General features: G+C 39.3%; 1 protein-coding gene across 1 annotated transcript; it reads right to left on the bottom strand.

Annotated features, from left to right (window-relative positions):
• Positions 1-2,480: 2,480 nt before the first annotated feature.
• helt (helt bHLH transcription factor) lies at positions 2,481-4,165 on the bottom strand. Its single transcript, XM_063475267.1, has 4 exons — positions 4,139-4,165; positions 3,452-3,556; positions 3,197-3,293; positions 2,481-2,956 (listed from the first exon to the last, which is right to left on the bottom strand). Exons 1-4 carry the CDS (start codon positions 4,163-4,165, stop codon positions 2,481-2,483), a joined length of 705 nt encoding a protein of 234 aa, XP_063331337.1.
• Positions 4,166-11,224: the final 7,059 nt, after the last annotated feature.

Raw genomic sequence — 11,224 nt, 5'->3', positions numbered from 1 at the left:
ATAATTTCAGCTTTGCCTATGAATTAAAACACAGAGAAAGGGTTTACTTGCTCTCCTCTCAGAGAGAAACTTTGATTTCATGGTGTTGATTATTTTTCTTCGCAGTCACTCAAGGATGAAGCACAAGGATTCATCAATTGTTCCCCTTCCAGATGCACCACAAAGGAGCTTCTTGGTTTGAAAAAAACAACAACATGTGGTTTCCCCCACTCTTTCTTTCTTACCTTCTTTTTCAGAAAGTAAGAAAGAAAGGGGCCTGAAAGCACTTTGTTGCACTTATTGAGATGTGGCAGTTACATACAGCAGACACAAGCTTGCCAAAAACAAGTTCTTATTCTGTTAAAGGCAAAGAAACCTACTGACTGTAAAGATTGATCAGCGCAATAAAATTGTTGGTGCTATGTTGCTCTGAAGAGGCAACAAATGTCAAATGTAAATAAACAGAAACTTTCTTACTGTGGCAGGTTTTCTTTTTCCTGCATAGCATCCTTCTTTAATCCTGATGAATAAAGATCCTCATTTCCCTAAATATATGGAAACAGGAAAACTTGGCTAAAGTTCAGACAGGATAACTTTTGTTCTTTTACAGACCCCTGTGATCAATAAAATGCAACTTTTGATTTAAAAGTACACACACACATAAGAAAAAAATCTTTCTAATCAGATGTCCAGGCTTGTGTTACTCATATTTGAACTAGAACATTTGCTCTATAGAGAACTGTTCATCATGCCCAGCTTCCAGTAGACGTGGCATCCCTCAAGGATCCATTTTGGGTCCTCTTCTGTTTTCAGTTTACAAGTACCCCTCAGCTCTGTCTTTCAGAAACATAATATTTAATAGCACTGTTATGCAGATAATATTCTATCTGATTGTAAGTGACAGTGACTATTCTGTGAAGAACCTCTTGAAATGTTGTAATGATTTCAAATAGTCTGAAGTCTGAACTAAATTTCCAGCAAAGCTCAGGTAAATTTATTTTGCCCCAACCCAGCCTCAAAATCACTACCATCAAGGCCCTTGGTCTTAACTGTAGATGAAAATCATTATGCTTTGTTGTTGACTTTGTTGACTTTTAACAGTTAAATCAGTAGTGTTGTGAAGAACAACTGCGATTCATACTAAATTAAAGCCAGTTTTGCCTCTAACGAACTTAGAAAAAATTATCCATGCCTTTATCACTTCTTGGCTGGACTATTGTAACTCCCGGATTTTATTATTCCACTCATTTTTAATTGCATGTGGGTCAAAACTTCTTCCATTTTACCTCATTTACACTGAGTAGCTGCATTGGTCCATATTTGCTCCAAGGTCACTGAGGTCATCCTCCCAACAGCTTCTCTTAGTGTCACCTACTCACCTAAATAACTAAAGGAGATTATGATTTCTCTAATATTTCCATCTGACATGAGGACCTGTCCAACAGCTGGACTTTGAATCATTTTTAAAGGTGTATTTATTTTATATTTGTATTTAGTCATGCTTTGAGGTCAAGGTTTTGTCAATCACACTGTATGTCTTCTTACTTCTGTTTTAATAAAGTTATTGTTTGTTCTTTTGTGATTTTTCCAAAGTTTTTTTTATTCAATTTCCTTTATTATTGCAAGTTTATTGCTATTGTAATTGTTACTGTGACTTTCATTGTTATCATGTTATTTGTTTATGTGGAGGGTTTGTTTTGAAAGTTTATTTTTGGAAATCTGGAATGCAGATTCATCTGCCTGGAAAACACACTGGGGGTGGGGATTGGGGGGCATCCTGTTCTTTTAATCGTGAATGTTGAAAACTTTTATTGACATAAAAACTATGCTTAAACAGCATGTTGAAATTAATGTAAGTAAGGGGTAATTTGGGGTTTCTTTGGTGCTTGCTTGGTTAAGTCAGGGGTGGGTGGGAATCAGACTCATGTTTACACCCTTATTTGTCAGGCCTCACAGCCACAGATCCTAGCCTGGGATAAATACTTAAAGCTATTCTGTGGATACATTTTTCAGTTTAGTTTAGCTCATATCAAGAGCACTTCAGACTTGTGTGTCACCATGCTCTCTCATGTCCAAATGACTCAGTTTACTCTAAAATCTACTCCAGTCAGATTTTACTTAACTTTTGTTTAAATATACCAGGAAAAAAAGTTTGTAGCATGCTGTTATTTTTATATTGCTCTAGTAGTTCTTCTCTTTTCAGGCAATGTAGGGAAATCACAAACTGCTAAAAATGAACCTTTTTCCCTTTCTTTTGTAAACGTCTTTTCCCAAAGTTGTGGTTTATCCTGCTCTCTCTCTCTCTCTCTCTCTCTCTCTCTCTCTCTCTCTCTCTCTCTCTCTCTCTCTCTGTTGCTTTATTCGGAGATTTAGGCCCTCTTGCTCACCTAATGTAAGTGTAATGATAACAAAACAAGCAGTATTTTAGGCAGAAATACTCTATTTATTCACAGCATTTACATGATCCATATGCATAAATAAAAAACATAAAACAAGGCTATTTACATGGCGTGTTGCGCATTGTGCAAACTAAACGTATTTGCGTGCGTGTGCCCGATGAAGTTGAAATAGTGGTGATCGAGTCCCGGCACCGGCGACAAGTATCCACCGTGCTGCTGTGTGTGGGCAGAGAGTGGCACTGTTGGGTATGAGATGCCTGGACTGCGGGTTGAGCTGTGCCACGAGAAGTGTCCCGGTGGACTCTGTTGGTACACGGAGTCACTGGGGCTGTGGTTTTGGTGCTCCGGGGAGGAGTGCAGCTGGCTGAGATATTCAGACGGTTCTGGCATCGCGCCGACAGAGCCGAACACAGGCTCGGTGACCACACGGGACTTTGACTGTAAAAAGGCGAGGATCCTTGCGTACTTGATGTCTTTGGTTTCAGCTCTATCCTCTGTGGTCAGGTAGTGCACCAAGTTCTTCATACACTCGTGGTATCCGTAGTGGAAGTAGTTTGCAAATTCAGCAAGTAGTTCGCCTGAAATTAGCCAAAATAAGTGCTGGTTAGAACCCTGCGGGTGATATGTTGAACAACCACTTCGTGGTTTTTGTGGCTCATTCTGGTGCGTAAAACTGGGCATCCAGTGAAACGTACATTAAAAAAATAAAGTCTGCTAAATTTTACACGATCAGCACGTTTGAAGCTATTAACTTAGCTGGGAGGATGATGGTAATGTCATGCGTAAAGTACAAGAGTTCGTTACAAGAGTTTACTGACCTTTCTCTCTCCCGCGGGGAAAGTCCGCTGAGTGGAGCGCTCGCAGGTACTGAACCGTCATCTCCAAGATTTCAGCTTTCTCTAGTTTTCCAGAATTCTGAGGAAAAAATGAATTGTTAAAATTATTTTTAAAAACATTTTAAAATGTTTACATATATAGAAGACTGGACTGCCCTATTAACTTTTTTATTTGTCATTTTAGATGTTATATAATAAAGCTAGCCAACAATAAATATCCGATACATTTCACAATACCTGTTTAGCCAACGCCATTGGAACTGTTTTCCCCAGTTCGTTCAGGCAACGATTAATGCGGTCCCGTCTTCTTTTCTCGATGACTTTGTGGGAGATTGGAGTTCTCTGTGAAAACAGGGAAAGAGACATCATGAGTAAACGGAATCGTTGTATTGCCTCCCTTTTACGGTCCTAGACAAGCCAAAAAAAATTAAAAAGGAAATCCCACTATTTTCAAAATAGTACGAAATAATGTGGAAGAGATCCTAAGAAGAGCTACAAATCCTGGCGGGTTTTGCGCGTCGCGCGCTGTGCTGCTCCAGGAGCGCGCAGCGGCCACCTGCGCTCTGGACAAATTCGTTATCTCTGAGACAAGTAAACGATACTCTGACTGTCGTTTAACGAGTGTAAAACATTATAAAGATTTGTGATAAATGTATTCACACTGCTGCCACCAGATACTGCCGAACTGCATAATATGGTCTTTCACCTCAACAGAAGTTAGGCTTCTCTTTAACGTGCGCCACATGGAGATGCACAAAAGCGTTTTACTCCTCTAAAGTGAAAAGTCCGGGAGATAGCAGTTTTACACTTTTAGCTGTATATAGAGAAGCAAATAATTCCAACAGTGTACTCAAAAGTCTTTAAAAGTGCCAGGTTCCAAATTATTTCTGTCCTCAAAATGCCGAGCGCACGGGGAGCGCATACCTTCCTGTCTTTCATTTTAGATGCCATCAACGAATCCCTGATAAACGTCTTAAAAATGAATTTAGCTCGAAGCTGTAGAGATGTCCTGGTCTGGAAGGTGAAGGAGAAGACTGAGGTTTGAGCAGAAAGCTGTCCTTTATAAAGGATCCATCCAAGGGACTCTCGCATTCATGGTGTAAATTATTCCATGGGATTAGAGACATGCATTGGGTAAATGTGTGCATTTAGGATCAGTTAAAGAAATAGTAAAAATCTAAAGCCATAGGCTAGCAGGGGGGCAAACCTGCTTTGTTAATCCACGTGGCTGTTCAAAAGACACGTGATTACTTTTGGAATATTATTTGCATAGTAACAACCCAGGCGGGAAATAAGAACTGAGCGCTGGGATCGGCTGATCCGGCGGGGCGCACTGTGCGCACTGAAAACAAAGCCGGCGAAAAAAGAATCGCTTTTTCTTCCAACTCGCGTTTCTCACACGATCGCCTGTTTACAAATCCCAGCAAGCGATCTTAACTCTCATCCAAGCCCGGTCCGAGTTTTAAGGCCTGTCCAGTGTCATTAGAGTAATTAAGTAAGCCTTTAATAGGCTGTTCCGCCAAGTTCAGGGGAGATCTTTTGGAGACGGAGTCCCCCCGTTTGTTCCCGGCGCTTCTCACACGACTTGGTGACACGTCCATCTTTTATGAGAGATGGCAAGCTTTTTGTTTACATTCTTTATTTTGTTGGACTCCTCGGCAGGTGTGTGATTAGCCCTGGCACACGAGCGTCGTCCGCGTCAAGGCCAGCGTCTCCAGCAGCCTCTGGCACACGAGGGTTACCCACCACTGGAGACTCTTTGGAGAGGCTCAATTTGTATCCTATTATCCTATAAGAAAATGTCTATTCACTCGAATGAATAGTTTCATTGGCCTAAATTTTAATAATGCTGTGAAAGAAAGGGAGAAATAAAGAAGTATGCAGCTGGTGTGAACGCGCATTATTCCCCGTCACCTGCAAGATGGGTAGCCTGGAGACCCCTATTCATTTGCCTAATTTCGGTCAACTTAACAAACTTTGGGAGAAATTATACTGCCATTGTTATGAAGGGTGAAGCTTTCTGATCGAATTAACAGCATGTTTTGATCCGGTAAATGTCATTAGAAAGAAAGAAACAATCGCGTTTAAAGGGGCCTGGGTAATGCGCCAAGTGGAGACGCCAAAGCGCAAACAGCACAAAGGGTGCTGGTAAATGCCACAGGGGACTTTTGTACCCTCACATTGCTGAAGTTTTTCTCCCAAACAAAGGGCATTATTTTATACTTGAATACATTTCATACAACAATTGGCTGTTTTCTTCAAACATATTTTCACAGCAAGGTTAACAACAGATTTATTGTGTGCGCTCCTTCTCACAGATTCAAAGTGCTCTCATGCGCCAAAACAGTTTGATCCAGCTCCTTTTTTTTTTCTTCCAATGAGAACGTTTTAATCTCGAAACTTTCACTGTGCTTGGATATATTTGATCCTGTGAGCGATGTCGACGAATTAAAAGCAGCGGAGATCGAGAAAGAAAAGCTCACAAGACATCTGAAGCTTTTGGAGAGTTTTTAGAGCACCATGGAGAGAAAAGCGCGAGCGTGCGGGACGGGGGCATAAAATCCAATTACTTGAGTGTAGAGTTTTTAACACTTTTTTTATGTGTTTGTCCTTTGAAATATAGTGGGACTTGTGCGCTGTTGCTTTTGTAAAAGAAACTGAATTAAATACTGGAAGTTTTTGCTGTCAGACTTTAAACGACAGAGTTGCGTCAGAAGGAAACCAACTCGTGAGTCGGGATTTCTCAGCCTAACAGTTTTTTGTTTCGTAGTGATGCATTAAATGTATTTCATATTCAGATAATTATTGTTGGTAAAACTTCGAATGTTTTAAAAAATGGGATATATATTAATAGTTTTTTGTGCCTTGTCAATGAAATCACTCATCTGTCAGCTTTTACCACACCGTGTTTCTCCTTCTTTCTCAACTTCTGTAACATTTTTGCAGCAAATTAACTGCTTAACTTTTGAAGTTTGTTCAGGAGCAAAAGCATTACTATCTTTTTTAGAGCATATTAAACAATCTACTTTGAATGAAATCAAACTGCTGCAGAGTCTGTACACGCACTGGGCACAGAATCGCGCTTTCTGGGCTGATTTATCTCGTGCGCACTTGCATTCAGTCGCAAAGCAAGCACCTGTTGAACACCACAGAAAGAAAAAGTTCTTACGGCATTAAAAAACAGCAAAATGTGTAGATTACTTTTGTATTAGCTAATTTAATTCAGTTTACTGAGAAATAAACTCTACTTTTGACACAAGCGCGCATATGAATAAATATGCATTTAAATATCACTCTGTTCCCCTAAAATGGCACAAATGGCAAGTGGTATAAAATGGCATTTAAGAGATCTTAGCGAAAATGTAACACAGCTAACTGAATATAAATCAGATGTGAATTCTCTTTGTGAACATTTTAATAAATTTATTGTATATATTTAATAATAGTGTAATAGTGTATGTATAAAGTGAGCCTATAGCATTCCTAACAGGACACATCACTCATGTTAAATCCATTTTTTTGTTTTACTTTACATGCAAAAGTAGATTAACAAGATGTGAACATAAATCAGATGATTAAGACTCTTTTTGGTTATATGTAGCTCATGTGTGCATGATCTTTTTTTTTTTTTTTTTTTTTGCTAAAATTAACTTTTTTGTACAATTATATCAGCGGGCTGCTAAGGAAATTCAGTGTGGATGTTCAAATGGTTTCTGTTGTCTGTTCAAAGCTCCAGTTTGCACATAAAAGAATAATATTCACCCAGAGCATCTGTTTTTAAGATGACTGACAAGTATGCCTGCGGGAGTCTGGCGTAATCTTTGCATTTTAGGTTATTTTCTAATCATAATAATTTATTTTATTGCAAATGGCATCGCTGCGAGATAAAAGCCCCCACTGAAACACCATAAACAAGCCTCCAGTCACGAAGCCTAACAGCGGCTCAGTGTGCAGCAGTAGCCGCTGTGGACCGTGTTGTCAGGCGCTGCGCTCTGACCCGTGGTGACCTCTGAGGGTCCCAGACACAATCCTTTGGCTTGGTGCGCCACCCTCCGCCTGAACTGCAGCAGTTCACACGGTCCCCAATGAGCCCGTGGAAATGATCTAAGCTGAGTTCAGACTGCATGGTTAAGCAGCTTCAGGGCCCCTTTGAAAAACGAAGATTGGAACTATTTAAGCCGTTTTCTCATTAAAGCTAGAGAAGGAAGCTTGTCCGTTTAAATTCAGACTATTCCCAAAGTAATATCTGGGCCTTTGTCAGAAAAATGCTATTTAATTATAGAGTAGCAAAGAAATCTGCAAAAATATGTGTGAACGTTGTATAAAATACAAACATTCACATACCTCTAAATTACAGTTTTTTATACTTTGACCTGAGTTTCGATTAGCTAGGAGAAACCTTGACTATCATTACACTCTTTAAAGTTTTTAACACTTAAGTCATATTAACACAAGACAAGCACCTGGGACTGTAATATATAAAGTTGGGGACATCTTGTCTCAGAGCGATGCTGTCCAAAACTAGTCCAACTTTCTCTGAAGGGCCTTCCGTTGATACTGACAAAGACCAGAAAGACAGATCGCCCATATTTAAAGTCCCACATAGTCATCATCATCATCATCACAGAGCTCTTCCTTTTTCCTAACTGATTCCTTTTTTCATAAATTAGAAAGGAAGGCAGACTTATCAGACTCTGGGGTAACTTCTTGACTTTTAAAACGAAGACTCGAAACTTACACGTTTGGCAACGGTTTGCATTTACACCGCCAGTTTGCATGCCATCAATTTATCTTTCCATGTCTTTCTGCAGATATCTCCTGCTGAACAGCATGTTTCTGATCAGCAGTTACAGAAGTCTTACATTACTACTGACCCACAAGAAACTTACAATAAACACATTTTCTCCACAACAAATTATATTGTAATTTTGTCAGAGAGAATTTAGATCCTTGAAAAGGAGGCTTGTGATCGAATACTCAACAACAGAACTAATAGCTGCTCTAAAGGCAAAAGCGCTCCCTCTTGTGTTACATTCCGGGAAATGCAGTGGCCAGGATCTTTATGCAGAGACACTGTTCATTTTGCTTTCTTTTAAAGACCAATAAACAATATTATAGTTCTCCAGGTTACTGTGGTATGTGATAGTTGCTTTCCACTACCAGGAAAAACTCTTTAAAATAAGTGTTCACTATGTTTGAATTGGATAATGGCACTCATAAAGTTATATGTCATATATGGTAGTCTGGAAAGAAAATAACTGGACTTCTGAGAACCTGCAGAGGCATTCATCTTAAATCATTTGAAAATATTGACTTAGATTTGGGATTGGGTTTTTTTGATTTGTTTTGTTTTTTGGCAAGCACTCAAACAAGTCCATGAGAGTTCAATGGGGTAAGTTAGCTGTGTGGTGTTTTGCAGATAAACCTAATGAAGAAACGGAAAGGGTGACTTTTGGTGTATTGTAAACTTCTCTGAATGTAAATACTAAATACAAAATTGCATTTAGTATTTACTTGGGCTATCTTTGTCTAATATTAGAATTTATTTGATGATTTGAAACATTTAAGTGGACCAAAAAAAAAAGCGAAGTACTCTGGAGGGGGACCTCAGGATCAACGGTCAACAAGAATTTTAGAAATACTATGTTAGAGATATTATAATTCAGTCCACCTCTAGTATATATATATTTTTTTGAAAGTTTCATAAAAGTTTAAATTTGCTGTAGTTTAAAAATACTAAAGTCATCCTAAAGAGGCTTTTTTCAATTCCCAAAGCTTCAAATCTCACAGAAAATTAGACGTGAACGTCGTATCCAAAATAGAAAGATTACATAATGGTTCCCACAGTTGTTTGCAGTTTAAGTTGTTCATTGGCTACGGTCTAAATTTAACAAGTGCATACAGCTGTGAAAAAGGTAGAAGTTTTCCCTTTCAGATAGTGGCTTGTAGTAGTGTGAAATGCAGCATATGAGTACATATGTAATGTAAATGCTTATCTCTAAACTGTAGTTGGGAAAAATTTGACAGTATGCTTGTTTACTTTGTACAACTCGGTGCTGTTTGTAAAGCTAGGGTTATCAGAGGTGGTTACGATGTAGGTGAGGGGAACAGGTCACCTTTAACCTCTCTGGTGGTAATATAACAGACTGCCAGTGGCTTCATAGCGAGCATTATTGATTCTCTGTTTCAGAGTGTGCACCCCTTTTTTATTGCTGTTGCTGTTTTTCCAGTCTTTGGGTTGGTTCATTGCCTTTATGGATTTCTGTCGTCACAGCTGTCTTAAAAGGTGTTTTTATGTCACCATAATGTTAAATTATAATGTTTGTCAAATGACTTTCAGTTTCCTGTTGCAGGTTGTCTAAGGGGAGGAGGATCAGATTTCTTGATAAGAGCACTTTTGCCTCTCAGCAAGAAGGTCCTGTGGTTTTTAAACTCCCAGAGTCAAAACATGTTAACTAGTGACTCGAAATTGACTTCAGATATGAATGTGAAGCTGAATGATTGGCTCCACGTGTTAGCCCTGACCTGTCCAAGGTACACCCAGCCTGCCACGTATGACAGCTTGGATAAGCTCCAGCCCCCTGTGACTATGAATTTGATAAGCCAGAGATGTCAATTCCATTTTTAAATTATAGGCCACATACACCACGTTCCAAATTATTATGCAAATGATATTTTTCTCTGCTTTTCCTAAGTAGTGGATTCAAATGACAGTCGGCATAATTTTTGAGTCATCGACCAATAGAGTATAATTCAAATGTTACTGAACAAAACTCCCAATGAAAACATTTTTTTTTTAGAAATGAAAAACTTAAAATGCACCGTTCCAAATTATTATGCACACAGAGTTTCAAAAGATTTTATAGGTTGTAGATTATTGAAAATGGTCATTTGTTGAATTTGCAGCATTAGTAGATCAATTTCATTGAAATCAAAAGCTATTTCAATCAAAAACATCTTAACAGGTCACATTACATATTAACATAGGACCCCTTATTTGATAGCAGTTTTACAATTCTTGCATCCATGGAACTTGTAAGTTTTTGGAAAGTTTCTACTTGAATGTCTTTGCAGGATGTCAGAAGAGTCTCCCAGAGTTGCTGTTTGGATGTGAACTGCCTCCCACCCTCATATTTTTTTGCTTGAGGATGCACAGTTCTTCTCTTTCTACCATGGAAAGTGGTCAGTCAGAAACTCCACATACTTTGCAGAGGTCATTTTCACACCTTCAGGGACCCTAAAGGGGCCGACCAGCTCTCTCCCCGTGATTCCGGCTCAAAACATGACTCCACCACCTCCTTGCTGACAACGCAGCCTTGTTGGGACATGGCCGTCCTTGTTGGCCGTCCACCAACCATCCACCACTCCATCTGGACCATCCAGGGTTGCACGGCACTCATCAGTGAACAAGACTGTTTGAAAATTAGTCTTCATGTAGTTCTGGGCCCACTGCAGCCATTTCTGCTTGTGAGCATTGGTTAGGGGTGGCCGAATATAAGGTTTATGCACAACAGCAAGTCTCTGGAGGATCCTACACCTTGATGTTCGCAGGGCTCCAGAAGCACCAGCAGCTTCAAATATGTGTTCGCTGCTTTGTAATGGCCTTTTAGCAGCTACTCTCTTAATCTGATGTATTTGTCTGGCAGAAACCTTCATCATTGTGCCTTTATCTGCACAAACCCGTGTGTGCTCTGACTCAGCCACAAATCTCTTAACATTATGGTGATCACGCTTAAATTTTCGTGAAATATCTAAGGTTTTCATTACGTGTCCAAGGCATTCAACTATTTCACACTTTTCAGAAGCAGAGAGATCATTTTTCCTTCCTATATTGCTTGAAAATGGTGGTCTGCTTAACAATGTGGAACATCTTTCTTTAGTAGTTTTTCCTTTAATTGGGCTCACCTGGCAAACTAATGATCATAGGTGTCCGAGATTGTTTTCAGTGATACAAAGAGTCCTGAGACACAATTCCATCCATGGGTTTAATTGAAAAACAACTTATTTAAT

The sequence above is a fragment of the Pelmatolapia mariae genome, linkage group LG6 (assembly GCF_036321145.2).
Source record: "Pelmatolapia mariae isolate MD_Pm_ZW linkage group LG6, Pm_UMD_F_2, whole genome shotgun sequence".
NCBI lineage: Eukaryota > Metazoa > Chordata > Actinopteri > Cichliformes > Cichlidae > Pelmatolapia > Pelmatolapia mariae.
This window is presented reverse-complemented; position numbering and strand designations above follow the sequence as displayed.

Coding starts and splice junctions, on each gene's coding strand:
- helt (XM_063475267.1), bottom strand. CDS start 4,165: ATGGCATCTAAAATGAAAGACAGGAAG. Junction 3,557..4,138: donor CTAAAATGAAAGACAGGAAG/GTATGCGCTCCC, acceptor CTGTTTTCACAG/AGAACTCCAATCTCCCACAA. Junction 2,957..3,196: donor TCCCCGCGGGAGAGAGAAAG/GTCAGTAAACTC, acceptor GGCTAATTTCAG/GCGAACTACTTGCTGAATTT.